General features: G+C 44.3%; 1 protein-coding gene across 2 annotated transcripts in view; it reads right to left on the reverse strand.

Moving 5' to 3' along the window:
* GRIP1 (glutamate receptor interacting protein 1) overlaps window positions 1-21275 on the reverse strand; it is a 309262-nt gene extending 287987 nt beyond the window's left edge. For both annotated transcript variants that reach the window (XM_042872389.1, XM_042872388.1), the window contains exon 1: window positions 21219-21275. In XM_042872389.1, coding sequence (XP_042728323.1) covers window positions 21219-21273 — 55 coding nt within the window. In that variant the 5' untranslated portion in view covers window positions 21274-21275. The remainder of the gene's footprint in view (window positions 1-21218) is intronic.
* Between the last annotated feature and the right edge of the window lie 1600 nt (window positions 21276-22875).

Here is a 22875-nt window from a genome sequence, read left to right on the forward strand (position 1 = left end):
TGAACACTACCCCTTGGTGAGATCAAGCAACTAAATCCTTTCCTGCCAGGCAGCACAACACTTTGACATGTCTGAAAACATGAAATGATCCTCCAAGAGCACCTACAAAGCCCTGATTTGTACCACTAGTACTGCCAAGCCGCTTTTCTTCACATATGTTGTAGTAGAGATCTCTATATTCAGTCCTGAAAAAACATCCAGAATTTAACAATGTCTGGAGAGTAGCTGATACCAAACCATTTCTCTTGAGAACTTCTGCATACTTCTATTTATTTCCTAGAACAAATTTCCCCGTTCATGCAGTTGGTACAGTGGCTCTTTTATAAGCAAAGCCTCTGCTCCATACACTATAGGGAAATGAATATGAAACAGATTTTTCTTCCTCAAACCTGCAAGGTTTCACACATTGCCTGTTTTATTCAGAAGCTCCCCTTCTACTTTAATTACATCTTCCCAAAGCAGAGCAGGGAGTAATGCCAGGTTCCTTTGTGGGTCCTAAGGGAAAATATTTACTAAAAAGGCTCTTTATCAGCTCCTGTTCATACTGGATGTCAAGAATTTTAATTACATTTTTGGCCTTTATCAGAAAGTTTTTTGGTTTTTTTTTTTGCATTAGATAGCTTTCTCCTTGAAGGCTAAAAGTAAGAATACCTTAATTTTTTTGTTGTGTTTTTCATGGAAGTTTGCCTTCTTAACATCGTTGAATATTAAGAGGGGGCTCTTCTTGGAAGAAGGGAAGAAGGGGCTTGGCCCCTTACCACGTAGCAAAAAAAATCCACAGGCGGTAGAATTTGTATCAGCTAATCTCATTCTCTGTGTTATCCCTCTAGCAGAGCAAAAATAAGCTTTTAGCCACATGGTAGGAACTATTTCCTAATGTAACTCTTTCATTATTAGTACTACCTAACACTGCAGCTGCTACTTGCAACTCACAGCACAGGATTTCAGCAGGAATCTGCTTCTTTGCCAGATCTTAGCTGGACTGAAATCTGTACTAATTGTTTGCCTGTAGGCGACTGCTATTCCTACCAAGCTCCATTTCAAGCAAGCAGGTCAGTTCTTTGGAAAGATTTCATTATATTTAAAATGTAAGTGAATATACTTGCAGTTCCTATTTTTTCAGAATATCCAAGCCTTTTTCTTTAGGGTGCTCTCCTATTTCCTTACTTCAAGATAAGAACTACAAATTTTGCATCACAGATGTTATTACGGAAGGTTACCCAAATTTAACTACAATATCAGACCAATCTCACAGCAAGCAATTTGGATATGTTCACCAAAAATAATTTAGCACATCAGCTTCTCAGAGATGTTACACATGCCCATGAGCATCACTTCAGAGCAAAGCCTGTCCCCAACCCAGCTCCCTCCCCTGACACAGCCCCATGCCATTCCCTCGGGCCCTGTCGCTGTCACACAGAGCAGAGCTCAGCGCTGCCCTCCGCTCCCTGTGAGGAGCTGCAGCCACCATCAGGCCTCCCCTCAGCTCCTCTGCTCTGCGCTGAGCACACCAAGGAACCTCAGCTGCCCCACATACATCTCACCCTCCAAGCCCTTCACTATCTTTGTAGGACACATTAAACATTTTTAAAAACTTTTAAATTATTCACTGTCCAAACTTGATAACCTTCTTTTAACATGTGAGTAATGACCGGCTCAGGAAAATGCCAGAAGACAGCCAGGCCGCTGTGACAACCGGCAACGTGAGAAACACAGCACAGCCCTGCCTGACCAGGCACCAGCTCCTGATGGGGACGCCTCAAGCACACAAGCCTCTACATGGCACCTTTCTGAATGACTTCTGTCTTTGCTTTCCAGGAGACTCAGCCCAATACAGGAAGCTATTTCATCACAGCTCCTTGCCATCGCGTGGAAAACTTCTTTACAAGGACTTAACTGAAAATGGAAGTTAACTGCCACGCGGAGCAGTTGCCACCAATCACAGTGGTAAGCATAGCAAATTCTAACTTCCTACTAGGAAAATACATGGAACAGTCCAACACTTAAGGTACTTCAAGTCCTCAGCTTACACAAAGAACTATGATAGAAACAAACTGATTTTTTTTTTTTTTAATTGTATAGACAGTGATGGTACAAAAAAGCTTGAAACAACAGCTCATTAATTTCATATCTTTATCAAGTCTAAACACTAACCCAAGAACTACAGTCTTCTCTTATTTTGGGGCAAAAGGAAGGAGAAAGGCTTGGACTTTTAAGTCCAGAATCTAAACACAACGGTTTATCCGTGTTTAAGTTTCGGACAGTGTTAAAAGCAACATCATTCTGTGAAATATATATGCATTCCAAAACTGATTCTCAAGCATCTCTACGTCCTTAAGGTCCATATCTTCCCTTTCAATCACTAAAAATATTCATCCCTTTCCAATCTTAAGAAAAGTATTTCAGTCTTTCTTTGCTATGCATAGTTAGGAAAGCACAAGTGCAAACACAGGGTGGCCTGAAAGAAGTTATTCATAATCAGTCATGTCAAGAAATACAGTCTTAAGAACCATGCATGTTTCTGGGACAAAACAACTCTACCCTAGGACCTTGCCAGGTAAGTACCTTAAGGTAGCGTGCATATGTGGAAGGCTGCACAGCTGCAAGTATAAGGCAGACTACACAGCTGCAAATGGTAGACCTGTAGCATTACACAGGTTGAGGCACTGAGCAAGATGCTTACCAAAACTCAAACTTACTTTTGCACATGCTAAAACAAAGCACTGTAAAGAGGGGAGGTTAGTAGGACAAAACTTAGCACGTCTCAGGACTCTGGAAAGCTTTATCAGCTGCGTAGCCTTTCTGCAGAGGCATCAGCATCACTCAGACACTTTAAATAAAAAAATAATACATACCTTTCTAGGTCTTGCCCAAATCCATAGTCATGCACACATAAACTTCCAATGCACAAAAACTAATGTACTGGGGCATCATTCTATCCACTTCCCCTTTTGCCACTTACTTATGACATTAGCACCTGACATAAATTCATTAGTTATATTTAACTACTGAGTTGGCATCACTTAAAATTGAGACCAGGGATACCTAACATTTGGGTTAAACAAGAGAACTTGGTTAAATTCTGGACAGTCCAGCAATAAACATTTTAATGAGGCTTGGACAGCAGCTGAGAGCCAACTGCTGACTACGCCTGCCCACACACCCTGACACAATCCTGCTGAGTGTGGGAGTGTGTGCCTGGAGCATTCTTATAATTGTTTTGAGGACCATTTTGCAGTGATTTATGGCACAGCAGTGATTCATGTACCACAGGTTGAATAACACTAGGCAAAATGACCTTTTCAGTCACTTTTTGGAGTTCTCCGTCCTGATTTTATGTAGATGCAGCACTCTGCCCATACACTCACAAAATGTACCTATAGGGGAAAAAGTCATAAGATAGACGTTCAACTTATTTAGCTTGTTCTGACTGTCAATACCTCTTAAAATGCATGTTTAAATAGGTTACTACTCAGTAACAAGGAAGACTTGAAAAAAAACAAGAAGAAAATGGAAAAATAAGCACAAGAGGGATAGAAAGAATAAAAAGAATAGGTGAGATAGAAAAGGCAGAGAGGTTCAGACAGCTTTTGCTATTCGGAAGCAGGAAGGAAAAAGGATGGAAAATCCCTTGGATGAGGAATCTCATGCACAGAATCTCATCAGGAAAAAAAAAAAAAAAAAACCAAAAACATGTTAATCAACAGCTCAAATTGTTCAGGAAGCTTTGTAGCTACTGCTGGAAATTCCTGCTTGCTGGGTGCTAGCTACAAGACCAGTGCTCCTTCCCTGCTACACTGCTGAAATAGGGGTCTCTGCCCAGCACTGCCAAGCACAATTCTTAGGACTACAAACCAGGCTAGATAGGAGACCAGCTGCAAATTAAACCAAAATGCATACAAGCCACTATATTGATTTATTAATTATTCCCATAAATAATTACTCACAAAAAAAATTCAACTTTTAATACTGTGGTTGCTGCAGGGTTTCCACCCTGCTGCTAGGAGTGCAGGAATTTTCAAGGCAGGAAGCAGGACCACTGCCAGAGGAGCTCAGCTCTATCCACCACTGAACACAGTGTTTTGCATAGCAGCTAACCTCCAGCTATGGATAAAGAAAAGGCTAAAATGCCTCCAGGATTTCTCAGCTCTCTGATACACAGGAAGAAATCGCAGAATCGCACAGAATCACAAGAATGGCCAGGGTTGGAAGGGACCTCAAGGATCATGAAGCTCCAACCTCCCTGACACAGGCAGGGCCACCAACCTCCATATTTAATTCTAGACCAGGCTGCCCAGGGCCCCATCCAGTCTGGTTTCAAACACCTCCAGGGACGGGGCATCCACAACCTCTCTGGGCAGCCTGTGCCACCACCTCACCACTCTCTCTGTGAGGAACTTCCCCCTGACATCCACCCTAAATCTTCCCTCCCTCAACTTAAAACTATTTCCACTTGTCTTGCAGTTACCTACCCTTTCAAAGAGTTGATTCCCCTCCCCTCTGTAGGCTCCCTTTAGGTACTGAAAGGCTGCAATGAGGTCACCCCGCAGCCTTCTCTTCTCCAGACTGAACAAGCCCAGCTCCCTCAGCCTGTCCCCATAGGGGAGGTGCTCCAGCCCCCTGATCATCTCTGTGGCTCTCCTCTGGACCCTCTCCAATAGCTGTCTTTCTTGTACTGGGGGCTCCAGACCTGGACACAGTACTCCAGATGGGGCCTCACAAGAGCAGAGTAGAGAGGGACAATCACCTCCCTGTCCCTGCTGACCACCCCTCTCCTGATGGAGCCCAGGATCCCATTTGCCTTTCGAGCTGCCAGAGCACACTGCTGGCTCATATTCAGTCTCTCATCCATCAGGACCCCCAGGTCCTTCTCTGCCGAGCTGCTCTCAAGGACCACTCCTCCCAGCCTGTACAGGTGCCTGGGGTTCTTCCGGCCCAAATGCAAAACCTTGCACTTTGCCGTGTTGAACCTCATCATGTTCACCCGGGCCCACCTTTCCAGCCTGTCGAGGTCCCTCTGAATGGCATCCCTTCCTTCCACCGTGTCAACCGCATCACTCAGCTTGGTGTCGTCAGCAAACTTGCTGAGGGTGCACTCGATTCTGTCATCGATGTCATTGATAAAGATGTTAAAGAGCACCGGTCCCAACACAGACCCCTAGGGTCCTTCCCTCTTTTCCTGCCTCCACCTCTTACTCATCTTTCAACAGTGAAGTTAACTAACTGTAATAAAATTAAGATATAGTAATAGTAAATCTACTTTTCATCCCACAGGGAGAAAAACAAAATTTTTAGCTTAAATGATAAGAAAAATGTTAGGTGACAAAAATAAATTACAGCCTTCAATCTCAAGATGAAAGTTACAGACTTCAAACACAAGCAGGCATACGAAACACAGCAAGGGGAAAACAAAACAAAAATATGGAGAGAGATGGTCAGCCTTATCAGTGATTTAACTGAATTCAAAGAAACAGTTGTGGACAAAGTCAGACTTGGTAACTCCAGTTTTCATCAGTTCATGTGAACCAGGAAGGCCCAACAATGGTTTGAACTAGAGAAGAGTGATCTTTGAGAATACAGAGAAACATTAAGAATCAACATGAAAGAGGGATGACTGATGAGATTAAAATACTTTCTGATCATGTAAAAGTATTAAAGGATAATGAAGACAAGAGCTACACACTAACGAGAGCAGTGAAGAGCTCTGCTCAAAGAAGAGCAGTGGTCCAAAAGCAGGAGCGAACAGTGGGATGGGGGACTGCAGAAGTACAACTGAGGTGCACTGGGACCTGCAACTGCACCCTGGGATCCAGTCCCCCAACTTCAGAAAATAATCAACCATACAGGTGTGAGCAAAGGCTGAGCAGTGGGTCCAGCACACCTCTCCATAAGGTGCACAGAACAGCAGTGACAAACAAAAGTGAGGGCACATTGAAGCGAATAACCTCTGGCTTGAGAATGGTCAGCAGATCATTCATCAGAATTACCAAATAACAGCTTGAACGCTTTCTTCACACAATACAGAATTAGATACTGAATTTCATTCCCACACAAATCTGGACAGCAGACTACAGGCATTTATAGACACGACAAACACACTTCATAACAGTAAGTAATAAAATACTAGATGCTTCAAATAAAATTTCAGAAACTTCAGGGCAATCTTACAGAGGTCATTGCCTTGAAGCACCAAAAACAGATACGGTCACAGATATAGCAGGTCAGAAGGACTTTTGCCCGAATTAATATGGAAAGCAAAGTGTTTCAGTCAATGTTATTCTCTCTCTCCTCTCTTAAAATAAATAAATAAGTAAATAAATACATCTGTTGCAATAGCTGAAGATTGCTAAAGGAAATAAACAACATGTTCTTAAGCTGTTAGAGACAAGAAGTGTATAAAGACATCAGGGTTAATACGACACATGAAAATATGAAATACTACAGATGAACCAAGGTTTCAGTTAGGGCACTGCAAAAAAACAAAACAAAACAAAACATTTTTTGGGGTGATTTTTGTTTTTTTTTTTTAAATACCTTTTGATCACTCTGAAAGTAATGCCTCCCATGGAAACTACAACAGATACAAAGAGCACTACTTGATAGAGCAAATTCTCAGCTACAAAACACTATTTTTCAACACAGTCACCAACATTAGCTGTGCAATTTCCACCAGTGATGAACAACAGCTCGTATGCAGCACTTGTAAACATTGGCACCACCAGCAGAGGTGCCCCACTGTCACCACTGCTGAAATGCACCACCTACTGCTCCTCTGTGCTCACATCCACCATTTGGTCTACAGAAATGTTCAGCGAGTGTCAATGGGTGCCATTTTTTCCACATGGAGAAACTCAGTGCTACATCTTCAATTCATCCACACATCCACGTCAGACAGCTCTGTGTCAGAGCTCCCCTCTGCTGCCACCTGTCACAAGGAAACAACATGGAAGAGGATACTGGTGGGAAGGTTCAGCTTCTACTGCCGTACCACCAACAGCCACCTCTGACAGCACGAGCCAACATAATAAAATTGGAGGCAGTACTTCTGGAGCAGCCCTTGTAATACAGCTAAAAATCCTCAAATGTCAAAATATATATTGTGATGATGGTTATGCAGATGCTTCACAACAACAGCGGAAAAATGGTGGAATTGCAGGAGAAATAATTGAAGTTCTTTCAAACAATTTTTGCTGATTCCCAGGTTTAAACAGCCTAATTTGAATTTTAGTGAATAAAAATTAGAAACACTTTTTCAAAACAAGTCATGTTCTGAATCTCAAACTGCATTTTTTAAGTCTATACTGTGTTTATAGAAGCAGATGAAGAAAACACCAGAGCTTTAAGTTGTGCTTTTCTCAGTGACATTTTGTTGCTATTTCCAGGAACGGGCAAATATTAGCTCATATCTTTGCATACTGTAGCACAATTGCTATTCACTGTACAACTTTTTGCAACTTTTTCCCTTTTTTTCCTTGCCTTTTTTAATAAAACATGTTATGAAGAAACATTATTCAATCTGGAATTCTTTCTTCTGCCAATTTAGTAAGGGTTCTGCCCGTTTGCCTATTTGTATTTTTCACTGAGCCTGCACTTTGCCTTGAAAATCCAAATTCTCCCCATAGCTTCCCTAATTCATATCAACCTTGAAATATCACAAAAAAATGATTAATTACATAGAAGTACATTCCAAAGTCAGCTTTAGATGGAAGCAGAATACAGTTGAACGCAGAGCTTCGTGTAAAAAAAATATTTGCTTTGCTTTGTTATACCAGATGATGCACAAAGCGTAAGGAAACCTGAAAGGTGGTCATGTGGAAAGAAGAGAGAAGCTATCCAGGTCAGAGAGAAAGTGAATAGCAAATGCTTTGCATTACACAGTGCTGGGGAAGCAGCCGAGATAAGTACATCACCATCAATACAAGAGCCCCCAAAGTTCTGAAAGCTAAAGGTGCTGAGACAAACCTCAGGAAATGTCTGCAGCATAGTTCCACTCGGCATACAACATAAACCTGACTGGCTACATCCACCACTTGCAGACAGGCTTGGTACTATTCTTCTGCACTTGTTGATGTTCCTTGCCATTCACATCTCAGTATAAATTCAAGAGATTTTTACATGAACAAAGAAAAAAAGGCTCCTCCACCTCTTCTGTGCACATGGACTCATAGACGACCAGCAACCACATTCTGCAATAGCAGATCATAAGCTTGATCTTGGAAGATCAAATAAGCAAAAGTGCTTTTGTTCTTGTCTGCATTTTATGCAGTACCTCGATTCAAGGGGAAAGATGACTTCATTATGAAAATAATAACTCACCCCCTCCTTGATTGGGCATTAATGTTCAAAAGACATTCCTTGAGGAGTGGGTTTTTTTTTTCAGGGAATCTTTCAACAAACACACTGAGATGAGCAGGGAAGTAGCAGACACACAAACAAATCTGCATATGCTTTAATGACTTACACACCAATAAGCCTCAGCACTGCAGTGTTGAAGCCTGTTTAGAGACAAATGTACAAGAATGGTCTGTTATTGAGAATAGTATTTGCCTAACTGACTTGAAAGTTACAGAACACTGGAAGAGGTTTAGTGTCATATTGCAAACAATGTTTTTACTCAGTTTTTTTTATTATTCAGCTTTCATCACATGTACTGCAGAAATGCAGTTTCCATTTGACATTGGCCATTGGCTCCTGAGGATGAGCACTTGGACTCGCAACCCTCGTGATGCATTTTATTCACACAAGCACATGTTTTTGCCCAGAACAAATGCCTTTTTTTCTCTAGTCATATTTCCTAATCAACTATCAAAGACTAACCTTGTAGCATTTCTGTGTATAGAAACAACTACAGCTCGTGTAAGGGCTCTACTGACTCCAGGAACAAGGCATGGGAGAGTTCAAACTGCAAAGCAAACATCTATTTATCTGCTGTGATGTTATAACATCCATCCCTCTGACTCAGTTTTCTTACAAAAAGCCCAACACTCACCTTGCTGTAGTAGAGGAAGACTGAAGTTTATTAACGATGACCAACACTGAAACACCAAAGGACATAAAGTTGCCTCTCTTGTGGACAGAGCAGAGAACATGAAGATTTATCTGGGAGTATTTTATTACTTCCTTTGAAAATGTAATATTTCCATTATTACTTAGATTTCCATAACACATCCCAGGTGGGAAAATACTTTCAAAGCAGTCAATATATCGAAAGTTCACAGAAAGAGAGAGACTGGAATGCAGAGACGAAGTAGAAAGGACCACCCAAAACCATATGTATTTTCCTACCTAAGAATTAAGATATGAAGCACAAAATAGCATCACTGCTATTCCTCCTCCAAACTTCTTTCAAGGACAATTCAAAGCAATAGCCCCACAGTATTTAAATCCTTCTTTCTCAAGAATTTACCCTTGTGTTCCTTTGGATGTTTTTGGAGTCTCACATTGGGATGAAACAACACAAAAATGGCAGCTGTCCCAAATGCCCTGAATGACATCAACAGAAAGTTCTTACCTATTTCAATCACAATACTATGCTATCCCTTAAATCGATTGCTTCTGCTTCAAGGGCTGCTGTACTTAAAAGGAAAAAAAAACCAAAACGTTGTGTTTTTTGGAATCCACGCTTGGAAAAAAGCATCCTTCACCATCTTCAACCTGCCAATGATTTTTCCTCCCCTTTTTGTACGTAACAGTCTTTTCTGTGATAATGAATCAGGCAACTCCAAAAATGCACTTGGATCTCAGAGCTGTTCTCATCAATAGCACATGCCACTTAGATGGCAGAGCTGCTGGCTCTGAGCACACCTTTTTGCCTATTACTTGTATTCACAATGAGACACCTTTCAGTGAATGGAAAACGTGTTTTTCCACCATGAAGAAGAAAGTATCTTACTGTTCAATGCATTTAACTTCACTTCCAACAAATATGAAAAATAAGCAAAGAAATACCACCAAAGAAATACATATTTTATATATTCAACGGGGAAAAAAAGACACTTTGAATCAAAAAATTAGGACATTTATATTAGAAAAGTTATGACATTTTATACCTCTTCTCTGGCTCTTTCTCCCACAAAAGAGATACTGGCATTAGTATCACAAGAATGATCTTTAATTAAACAAAATAAAGAGTTTCTTTTTATAATTAGCCTTTGATCCAGTTAAGCACATAACTTACGAGCCTAAATTTAAGCACTTTGACTTCAAAAGGATTATCCATTCTCAAGTTTCATACACTTAACTGGCAAAGGTTTCAGTGGCCTTGACTTAAAGATCTTTCTAAGATTGGCATCAAATGAATAGGTTCCATGTGCATCACCCATTCAAACAGCTAGAGCCCAGTAATTTCCCAACGTTGTGATCTGACCCAGAAAAACGTGCATTTTTAAGTACTTTGCTGGATGAAGGAGTTTGTGCGGAACAGATTACTGACTCAGTCCTTCTATGTGCCTACTCTGATGATAAACATCTCTCTGACAAATTATCAGCTCATGACAAATTTTTGTTTTTCTTTTGGTCCTTGGCGCGCTATTGGGGCAAAATACTATCACAAAACACAGCTTCAGAACAATTTCAGCAACAGATCTGCACCTGCACTCCTTCGTCCATAGAGCGTGCCATAGAGGATGTATTTTAAATGTAATCAAAACGCGTATCTTTGACATTGCAAACCCTGAAATGCGTGTAGCTTTACAACCCCACGTACCGTAATTGCACAGAAACAATCAACAACACAATATAAAAAGTTCACAGAACTGCATAGAACGCAGAGTTTGCAATTAGAACATTGAGAAGTTTCACATAAGCGCACTAAATGAAACTGCATGTAAGAACACAACAACAACAACTAAAACAAGGAGTGATGGAAGAGGAAGGAAATGTCCAAACTCGCCTAACGTACATTATGAGCCGGGAGAAGTATTAAGAAGAGTTTGCAGATGAGCTGGAACTCCATAAATCATCTGCAAGGATGTTTCCTATATTTAAGCCACTTTCTCAAGGAGGTCACCGTAAGACTCTAGGAGGTGCTTCTTTAAAATGTCTCCAATTACTTAACAAAAAAAGAAATGTGAAAGGAGTACAAGTCACAGCTTGCCTATCGCTCTGCTCTTCCACAAAAGCAGAAAATACAGTACAGGGCCAGCAGCTGAACCTTCTTTTTCACTTGGTTTGAAAAATTTATATTGAATGGCAGAGGGTAATTCATCTGAAAATTAAGGCTCTTTTCATATTTAAGTGTTCTAAAAAGCATGAATCAGTTTGCACTAAATATTTAAACAAATAGCGGTGAACACATCTAAAATGCACCTAAGCAGAATGATGAGCTAATACAACATATAGCCTTCCTGATGGGATTTTTGTTTGTTTTTGATGCTTTATTTCTTTAAACAAATGCAGGTATGGGTGCACACCTAAATTTGTGGACGCACAGAACGTCCTCAGGCAGATGAGAAATTTCAAATAATGTTAGGGTTAGTACATTCAAATAAGGCATAGAAAATAAGAGAGACTATAAGAAAAGCCAGAATCAGTACACCATTTTTCTCAGCATTAGTAATGACAGAAAACCCTGGGAACATTAAAACCAAATAATATTCAAATCAATAGAGTATGAAAGTTAAGTTACAAAATGTAGTAGTTCAATAAGATTGCACAGAAGAAAACTCACCAGCCATGTTTTAACACTGTGTGCTTCAAGTATGAGCAGGGGGTCGGTTTGGACTTTTTGCTACTAATAGCATCTCTGAGTCCAGTGAGTTACTGACTCACAAGAGCTACAACTATAAAGCTCCTGAATTAGCCTTGTCTCATCCATTGCATTCTTTCATGCCCACAGACCTCTCTCCCCTCTCCATACAGATGCACACACCCCAGCTCAAAGCATTTCATCAACTGCTTCACTTATAACACGCAAATCCTGCAAGTCTATCAGGCTCCTGCGCATTTTGCAAACAGTCCTAGTAAGAGGTGAAGTTAAAAGCACTGCAAATTATCATTTCAGAATATGTTTCTGTGAGAAAGATTTCTTTCATTGGATTTACCACATCTATGACATACATAGAAACTCTCTACAACAAAATTTGGTTCAAGCCTATGTCACATGTACTGTTCATTTGGTTTGGAAACTTATAATCAGAAGAAAAATGGTTGAATAACATACAGGCATATTCCTCACAAAATAGGAAGCTTTAACATCAGTTATTTTGAAAAGGCTCAATGCCCAAATCTCACACATTCACAAACAGTAGGATGGTTACAAAAACACCAGGGACATAAAAATAAAAAAGAATAAAGCTGGCAGAAATATACGCAAACAAGGCCACATATTTTTGGGCAGTAGCTTTCCTTAACTTTTCAGAAGAGACCTTGGATTAATAAACGGCCTCTACTAGCAAACACAAGGGCTCCGTACATTTGCTGGCACAAGTAAATTAACCTCCAGAATACAGCAGCCTCATCCATGCGGCGGGCACTGAATCTCACTCCCCAGAGTATTCTCTGTGTGACTACCACTGTAGCTTCTGCCCAGCAGTTGTATAAATAACCCACTCCTATCTCAGAAACAACACAAACACTTCATTGTTTGTCATTGAACTTAAATTTTTTTGTCTGGGTAGCACAGTCGCCTGTTAATTCCACTAGAGCCTTATCTCAAAACTAGGTCCCAATAGTTCATAGTGACAGGGGCACAAGCGAGGACAACATTCTGCCAGTTAGCAATGTTTTCAGAGATCAGTTTGGAGACTGCAAGGGATAGTAGGGAGCTTGATGCAATTCACTTATCAAAACCATCCTGGCCTAGATCGGATGCCAAAACACACCTCTGGCAGCTCTGATCTCATCGCTGATCTTTGGTGAATGGGAGCTAGCAGTGGTGAAAGACAAAAGCAACGCTGTAAGCTCATCTTTCCAACAGTACAAAGGACACTGTATTCAGACCACAAAGACGATAATCCAAATAGAAATATAGAATCTAAGAAGTCCACAGGTCTGTTACTCACATGTTAATAAAAGTTTTCCATGAGCCTTCCCATTAGCAAACCCTGAAACACTGCTGCTCTGAGCCACACGGTCACTGCACACAGGGACCCAACGCACCTTCCTTCTTGCTGCCTACATTACTCCACATGCATTGTCGACCACTGTAGAAGGATTTGCATTCAGGTAGTAGCTGCTGCTGGACTAGCTACTGTTATACATTTGTTTGCTTGAAAAAGAAAAGAAACAACAAGAAAACCCACCACATTATTATGAGCATTCTCCTGCTGTGGAAGAGGCCAGACAAGCTTGGATTATGCAATACCAGGACTTCAATTCAGGCAACTGCAGAAAACCTGACATTATTTCTATCTTGCTTGTATAGAAACAAAAAGCTCATAAAGGGAAAACTTATCTCTGATTTCTTACAATCACAGAATACCCCAAATTGGAAGGGACCCATAAGAATCATTTGGCTCACCTCATCACATGTTCCAGTCACCATTAAGTTCTTCCTCACCTTTTTAAATGTGTGTGCATTCACTTTAATTCACACTTCAGAGTATGGGGACAGAAAGATCCTCGCTGTACATTCACCTAGCATGACGTTTCATAAGGAAGAAAGCACTGCACTGCCTGGTGCAGCTCACTAACCCCAAAGTAAGACTTTTCTGCAGTCAATTAGGCTTTTTTAAGAGCCAAACTTCAATGAGACAACTCCCTAATGTCTGTGGGATCCCAATGTGTAAGGAGGTAAACTATTAAAATATTCTCTGCAGCTTTTCCTGCACAGTTGCAGAATCTTCACAGCGGTGATTTTCAGTGATAAGAAATGAAAGAACGTTGCTGCCCTGCACAAAACAGATGGAGGTTGTGTCAGTCACGCCTGTCCTTCTCAATTCCTGCAGTAATTTTCAAAGAAAATTTCCATGTGAAATATCATCAGTCTCCTTCGTTTGAACGTCTCTTATAATATTTTAACAGCAAGCAAAGAATTTTGCTTCTGCAAATGCACACTGCATCTAACTTGTAATGCAGAATCAGTGAAAAAGCAGAAATAGCACCAAAAATGACTTTATAAAAAGCATTAGCTCATCAGCTTAATTCAGAGCCATAAAACCTGGCTGCCGCACTATAGGACAAGCCAGAACAGTTTGTGTTGCCCAGCTACTCAGTACAGCTTGTGCCAATGGCAAGAGAAAGGAAAAAAAAATCAGTAAGGTGACACAGTAATCAAGATTATTTGCATCCAACATAAATGGTACCAACATACTCCAACACAAATGAATTTCACAGGGCACTACACTCAACTTGCCAAACTTAAATAATGAGCAGGTGATCCCAACTGTCCCCACACAGAATGCTGGCACATCTCATTAGTCTGTTTTTGCATAGTCAGGAAAGATGGTGCTCTGACATTTCAACAGACATAAATACAAACGACTTAGGTAGAACATTCAAACAACACTGGATTTCACAGGCATGATCATAAGACCCTGTGCTGACTCAGTGCATCCTTTTTTTTTTTTTTTTTTTAGGCACTAGCAGGATTAAGCAGAGATCAGATATGAGCAATTTGAGGAATGTGGGCCATCAAGGCATGCCTACTACAGCCACACGAGTAACACATTCTTGACTGTTCCTCGTGGAGAGCCATGAGTATTGGTAGTGTAGTTCAGTCAGTCCTGAATCATATAAAAAACAAAAAACAGTGGAGCTAAGTAGGCATGTATTGAGATTCAAGGAAAGTTTCTGCTTCTGCATTACTGAGGGAACATAAACTGTGCTTTTGGTTACACTTCCCTGTGAAGTATAAGTGCACAGGAAATTCTTTCATCAAGAAATTGTGTTCAGAGCTGACTCTCTTTACAGCTCTCAGACACCTGCAAAAGCAACCGTGCCCATTATCAACAAATATTGTTAGTGCTTCCAATTGTACATGTTGCTGTTCTTTGAGAGAAGCCGGAGTGTTTGCTGCCACATCAATAAATCATTACTCATTGCTAGCAAATTCCCAGACCAAATCTAATTCTCCATTTTTAATGAACATGAGCAAAAACTGTTTTGCTTTTGTAAAAAAAAAAAAAAAAAAAAAAAAAAAAAAATGCAGCCAGTATATCACAGTATGTCACATATTTTTTTTCTGTATGGGGAAAAACCTGCTTATGATCCAGACACAGTAGATGGTCATCTCTCAGCACTCAGGAAAGACTGTGTCTTCATGAAGATTCTGAAAATTTCTGAATTATTTTAACACTTCAGATCATAAAATACTGTTAATGTGTCTGTGCAGATCACGAGATATATAAATGGTTGTTGCTTATTCTCCATTCCTTTCATACTAAAAGGACACAAGAGAGCAATCACTGCCTCTTTCTCATCCCTGTGGTCTCAGCTGGTTGAGGGAAGGAATGAAGAAAGCATCGCAGCGCCTGTGTCCCCTGTGTGTGAGTGTCACCTTATCCTACTCAGAGCAGTAAGTGACAGCAGGACAAGGGGAAATGGTTTTAAGTTGAGGGAGGGAAGATTTGGGTTGGATGTCAGGGGGAAGTTCTTTACAGAGAGAATGGTGAGGTGCTGGAACAGGCTGCCCAGAGAGGTTGTGGATGCAACGCCCCTGCAGGTGTTCAAGGCCAGGTTGAAAGGGGCCCTGGGCAGCCTGATCTACTATTAAATGGGGAGGTTGGTGGCCTTGCCTGTGGCAGGGGAGTTGGAGCTTCATGATCCTTGAGGTCCCTTCCAACCCTGGCCATTCTGTGACATTCCTCCCTGTTCAGGCTATCAAGTGAAGAAAGACCAGCTGTGCAAGATTCATTTGACTTCTGATTTGATTCTCAGGAGGCATGTGACACATTGCAGTGGTCTGACCCTCATGGGCTGATGAGCTCCACCACACCGCTGTCTCACTGCCCCTCCTCAAAGAACAGGGTGAGAAAACACCACAGAAGAGGGCTCAAGGGTTGAGACAAGGACAGGGACATTACTCACCAAGCACTGTCAGGAGGAAACAGGCTCAGCACAGGGAGATTAATGCAATTAGTTGCCTCTTAACAACAGGATAGTGCACTGAGAACTAAAAGCAAGCTAAAAACTTTCCCCCATCCATCCACCTCTTCTTCGTCCTCCCCTCAAGCAGTGCAGAGGAACAGCAAGCACTGGCTGCAGTCAGCCCATAGCACACATCTGCCTCTCCTCCTCGGTCTCTCTGCTCCTGCTCCACACGTCCCCCCCCACGGCACGCCGCCCTTCCCGAACCCATCCTGTGCGCGTTTCCCACGGCAGCTCTCCCAGCGCCGCTCCAGCACGGCTCCGTACCGCAGGGCCCGCCCTTCAGGCGCCGCCCCACGCTGCTCCCCACGTGCGGCAGCTCCCCGGCCTTCCGCCCCACCGCGGGCCCTTCCCCACGGGCTGCAGCCACGGCCCGGCGCGCTGCGGCCTTCAGACCGCATCCACCGCTGCCCGCGGGCACCTCCGCGGCCGCTCGCGGGGATCGGCTCGGCACGGCGCCCGCGGGCTGCGGGGCACGGCCCGCTCCTCAGTGCGCCTCTCCTGGGCCGCAGGGAGCTGCCTCTCCGCGCCCGAGGCGCCTCCTGCCCTCACCTCGGTGCCTGCGGGGCCGTGTCTCACATCTCTCTTCTCTCCCCCAGCTGCTGTTGCACAGCAGTTACTCCGTCCCTTCAGCCTGCTCTCTCGGAGCACACCCAGCGCCGCTCGGGGCTCAGCTCCGGCCGCGACGGGGCCGTGATGGAGCGGCTGGAGCTGCTCTGATCTGATGTGGGGCAGCCCCGCAGGCCGTGGCTATCAAAACCTTCCCGCGTAAACCCAGTGCGCGCATATGAGACAACAGATAAAGAAACACAGAAAGCCCTTGAGCAAGGTTTCCAGTCCCAATTTTCCCGACATCCCAAAGTTTACAAATCAGTCAACCGACTGCAAGTACCGGATCTTCAGCTTGTTTTCTTCAGCTTCTGAGGTCCCACTTAGGCCGGAGAAGGATGAGATTCCTCTTACCCTATTAGGCCTCAGCTTACAGACAGCGAACAGCTATTCTTATCCTTTTGTGTTGAAATATAAGCTTTTTTTTCTTTTAACTTGTATCCAGAAAGAGCATGAAGCATATCCCCTGCTAAAGCAGCCTCATTTGATCGGATGTAAATTGCTAAGCCACAATAACACAATTAAGTCCAATAATGGGACTGTATCTCTCACTTATCTGAGAAAATGATTCTCTCCCAGATTAAAATAAGCAGACAAGCTCGCACAGCAGTGAGCTCAGAGATAGATGTGCGCTGTCACAACATCTTCCATCAGAGCACACTGTCTTTGTATTTGAGGCAAGATTCACAAAGTAATGTGTATTCTTTAATCCTTGAGTGCAGGGTTTTTAAGTGTTTCCTTTAAAACATTTCCTAAATTTCAACTTATTTCCTTGACGAAAAGAAATTAAGACGGATAAATGCATGAGCAGGAAATAAAAAATGTAGTCTTTCCTTCATCCTCAAAATAAACGGGCTACTGTACTGAGAACAGAAGCAGAACATCTATGGAAGGCATGCTAGATTTAAATAATAATAACCCGGTTTTATCATCAAGATCAAAGCATATACTTAGATGCACTCTTATAATTAATAACCACGTACATTAAGGGATCCCAAGCAGCCCCTCAGTGAACACACAAAATATGCAGATCTTATTTTCCGTACTCCTGTCAAACTTGATCAGCTGTAAGGTTGAATTAGGAGTTCCATAAAATACCTTCATATAACTTGACTGGAAGAGATAATGAGCAAAATTAACTCTGGGAACATTCTTCTCAAAGTATTTGCTCAGATGTCACCTCAAGGAGTGTTTTCAGTGGTTTATAACAGGATTAGATTGCCATCAAATAAAAATAAATCCTATTGTGCCATTTTTTGAGAGATGCAGAATATGGGGGTGGCACATGCCGTGCTGTTCTCCTTCACTTAGTGTATCAATTTTTGCCAAGCTGAATTAACAGTGTTGACCGCTTCTCTGTTATACCATTTTAGTACAACTGGCCAATTTCCATTAGCAAAATTCTCGTTTGGTCAAGCTTTTGGATAACCTCCATTTCAGTGCAGGACTTGAAGGAACTGCAATGAAGGGCTGAGCAAAGGACTTTTTGAGGCAAGCACTCAACACAGAAGAAAAACTCTGAAGCAAGGAAGGAGCGAACAAGGATAGTGATATACTAAAATAACCCTGCTTAGAGCACGCCCAGCACGCCCATGCAGTGGTATCACTGTTTCCAATATCCTGACAGCTCTTCCCATAAAAATAATGACATTTCACGTACATTTTATTCAGCAACGTGCAACTGCAGCAGCGCCCGCGTCATGTTTCTGATGCACTAGGTGACACAGTAGCCATCTGAGATGTTCCCGAAGCAATACTGTGTTGCTTTGGATGGAGACAAAACATTGGTACTAACAGAGCTTTCCATTCCACAGTGGCATGGGGATACACCTGACTCTGAGTTTTCCTCACAGCCCCCACAGCCACTTTAGCAAACCCACCCACCTCTAAGTCCCACATCACAGTGCCCACCACATCCTCCTTCCCACAGCCAGGGACAGGGGCACAGGCGGCTCTATATAGAAACATATGCAGCAAGCACACCTCCCAAGACAGGGCTGAAGGAGAACAGTGAATTCTGAAGAAGTGTCTGGGGAAAGACGGTCAGTACAAATCAGTTGTGCCAACAGCCAACCTCTCCTTCCCTGTTCCCCACTTCCAGCACCCTCTCCTTTTCTGATTCCAACTTGCTGCTACAATATCTACAACTGCACTTGAAATTAAGGCTGCACACTAACATTGTTATAACAGAGAAGACCTACATGGACAGCAGATGCAACCAAGCTGAGACTGAAGAAGAGAGCCAGCTGAAGGCACATGGATGAACCAGGATTATTAAACTACTCACTAGTTTCCCACTTTTTTTTTCCACCTCTTCCCTTTACTGCACCAAGCTGACAGAGAGCTGCTGGGCTGTTACACAGCTGATGCACTGCCACTGTCCTACCGGCAACTGCAGGATGCAACGGAGATGAGCTCCTTGCAGTGAAGAGAAACACTGCTTAAACAGCCAGGTTGCACGTACATCAATCCAAATAATGCATGAAGTGCTTCTTATACGTTACTGAACAAAAATATTCCATGTATGTATTATTATTCAATATCCACCAGAACCTGAGATAGATAAATGGATACTTCATATATAGGCACACTGGTGTATGGGATGTGACATATTCTATAATGTAAGCTGTATTTGTTCTATATCCAATGCTGTTCCATATGTAAATCACAGAATATCGACAGATGGACTCGATGATTGTTTAAAACAACAGCACTGACATTCACAGAAGTCTCGATAGCACAACACACATCAAGTGCTCTGCAGAGCGTCGGAATGGAAATATTTTCCAGAAACGGCAGAGGGGGATGTTAGCACAACTGGCTCTGAACCAGAATTTAACCGTATCTGTAATTGCCTTTTAACTCAATGCCATGCTAAACTTCTACATTAGCTAAAGATACACCTTCAATTCATAACTGCTCTGGCCATTCTTCTGGCTAGTTTGAAAGCTTTATTTCATCTACTCTTTATGCCCAAGGACAGTTAAATTTGGTGCTGATTAACAATTTGGACCATTTCATATTTTTTTTAGTCTAAGGAAGAAGAGTTCTTGTAACTGGAGCCCTGCTCAATTATTAGCTAAACTACAGCAATATGCAATGAAACATACTTCAGGAAGTAATCATTTACTTCAGGCACAGAAGAGCTCTTTTATTTGCACAGTGGAAAAACAGCAACGAGAAGCATCACAGTGATAACGTTATTGTAATATAAATCTATCCACTTCCAAACTGAAAAGGAAGGATTAAATAAACGTATTAACAGACAAGAACAGTTAACAAATCGGTGTTCTAATCAGCACTAGACCCATCAAAGCCTTGACCACCGCTTGCTTCCAGCAAAGACGAGCCTGCATGGCACAGCTCATGACACAACCTTTATGCAGAATGAAAGGAGAAAATCTTCCCCATTTCTGACGTATCCAGATTAGACCCTTTTTAAAGTTTCCCCATCTGTAAAAGCATCTGATACATTCTGACAACTGTCTTCTATCCTACTGCTGTGATTCGTTAGCTGCACAGACATTCCTGACATGAAGACATTCAACCTCACATTTCAGTAATGACTGCATTTTCTAAAGAGAGAGACAAAACACAGCTTCTCGCAGGCGAGATACCTGCTCCCACCTCACTTACTATTTTTATTACGTCATATGTTTGCCAGCAGCCGCCCCTTAAGGCAGGAATTACAGCAAGGAGCAGGGCACAGCTCCGAGGCAGTTCACCTCCAGCGCAGGAGCACACCACTTTCACACAGCAAACCAAACCTCCTCTTTTTTTTTTTGGTCAATTTCTGTTCCAACAGGACAGCTTTCTCTTCAATAAGGCAACAGACAAAAAACAACTGTCCTACTTCACGGCTTCATGTGCTGCCATAGAACAGGGCACACAGAACATAGGATTTGAAACAGGTGGAAGAGGACAGGCAGACCTGGAAGTTCCCAAACGTAGGTGCACCGGCTCTTTTCCCTCTGACTCAGACAGACCCTAAGGCAGTGCCATGATAACCTCTGGTGGTAGAAGCCCTCTTTGCGGGGAGGACCGAGTCACCTTTTCTTTAGCTTACTCCGAACGGTGCCAAAGGAACACGCAGCCAGGGCTGGGAGACCCGAGGCTGCCCCTCGGTCGCCACCGGTCCGGGGGCGGCTCGGGGGACCCCCGCAGTTCCCGGGGATGCGCGAAAGGCACGGCCCCTTTCCCCGAAAGCAGAGGCGGGGAGCCCGCCGCGCCCGGGCGCCGCTTCACGGGGGCGGGCGGGGGTCGCTGCCCCACGCCGGGAAGTTCCACGAAGTCGCTGAGGGTGCCGCAGGCTCCTCCGCGCGGCTCACCCAGGAGCCCGGCTCGGGGGCCGGCGGCGGACAAAAGTTAGTTGCCACCAGCGGAGCGGGGAGGCTCGGCGCGGCGCCCATTCAGCCCCGACCCCCCGCCGCCGCCGCCCCCGCTGCCCCCGCTCTCTTTCCGCCGCCGCCGAGCCCGTGGGAGGCGCGGGGCCGCCCATCCAGGCCGGGAGCGGGCACCGCCGGCACAGCGGCGGCAGCCCCCCGCCCGCCCTCCTCCCCTCTTCCCTCTCCCCGAGCGCTCACCTCGCTCCTGCTCGGCTTGCAGGCAGATGGGGATGTTCTTCTTCCAGCCCGGCATGGCTCCGCGCGTGCTGCTCAGTGCGGCGGGGCGCTCATGGCAGGGCGCGGCGGCGACCCGCGCTGAGCGGCGGGAGGCGGGGGGAAGCGGGGCTCGGGCGGGCAGCGCGGAGGGGCGGCGGCCTCGCGGGGGGAGGGGAGGCGGCGGAGCCTGAGGGACGCCGAGCGGGGCGGGCTCCCCCCGGTTCAGCCGGGGACAGGCGAGGGGCGAGCGGAGGAAGGACTGCGGGAGGGGGAGGCGCGGAGGGACGCCGGCCCCGGCGGCCGGCTGCGCAATGGAGGGCGCCGCGGGCGGCCCCGGCAGGTGGGGAGGGGCGGGCGCCGCCAGGTGCGGGCCGGGCTGCGGAGAGCCGCTCCACGCTGGGCGGGCGGCTCCGCACCGCGGCCTCTGCCCCGCAGTCCCGCCCCGCCGGGCCGGGGGTGTGCGGCTGGGCCCCGCCGGGCGGGGTCGGAACGGCTACGCTGCTCCATCTTGTCACTTGTTGAAGGGACCGAGGGGCCGCAGCCCTCGGGGCTGCCAAAATGTCGGGTGCCCCGTGCCCTGCCTGGCCTCTCGCCTTGGCCCTGTGGGCTCACGCCGTGCCTTGCATCGCGGTTTGTCTCTTCGCGCGTGGAAACGAAGGGTTAAAGTGTGCGGGACCCCACTGAGGGGGACCGGCCCCAAAGGGAGGCTCTACCGTGCACCAGTCCCTGCTGCAGCCCGCTCCTCTCGGCCTCCTGACCGAAAGGCCTCACATCTCACCACCGAAATTGTTCTTACACAGCCATGACCTAAGAGCAGACTGATGCTACAGCATTTAAATATTCCACTCATATTTTACCAAAAATAAAATAATAATTAAAAAAGAAACCACCCCTGTAAAGTGTCGGTTTGACTTTTACTCTAAAGTAATGATAGCAGGATAAGTGATGCCTAATTATTTTTTTTTCCAAGGTCTGGGGGTGGACGGCTGTATCTACTTCACTGTGCCTAGCAGTTATGTTGTGATTCTTTTTTGCTGCAATCTCACATTTATAGGAATTATGCAATTTTACATGGTCTGACAGCCATTCGTGAGTCCTTCATCTTGATGTGAAGGATTTCCCAGCTTTAACTTCTGCTGTGAACATGAGTTTCCTGACACAGCATTTTTCCTCATTGACTTGGTGCCCTTGCCTCAAGCAGGATGTGCTCCTTGACACCACAGACACCCCTTGAAATCACAGAATCAAAAAGGTTGGAAAAGACAACTAGGATTATCTAGCCCAACCATTGACCCATCCCCGCCACGTCCATTAACCACGTCCCTCAGTGTCGCATCTCCACGTTTTTTGAACACCTTCAGGGACAGTGACTCCACCAACTCCTTGGGCAGCCTGTGCCAGTGCTTCACCACTCCTTCTGAGAAGACATTTTTCTGATGTCCAACTTGAACCTCCTCTGCCACAACTTAACGCCATTACCTCTCATTCTAACACCGTTACAAGGGAGAAGAGGACAACTCCCACCTCGCCACAACCTCCTTTCAGGTCATTGTAGAGAGCAATAATGTCTTCCCTGAGCCTTCTCTTCTGCAGACTGAACAATCTCAGCTCCCTCAGCTGCTCCCCATAAGACTTGTGC

The sequence above is a fragment of the Lagopus leucura genome, unplaced genomic scaffold (assembly GCF_019238085.1).
Source record: "Lagopus leucura isolate 7727_CA_CO unplaced genomic scaffold, USGS_WTPT01 Super-Scaffold_100008, whole genome shotgun sequence".
Lineage (NCBI taxonomy): Eukaryota > Metazoa > Chordata > Aves > Galliformes > Phasianidae > Lagopus > Lagopus leucura.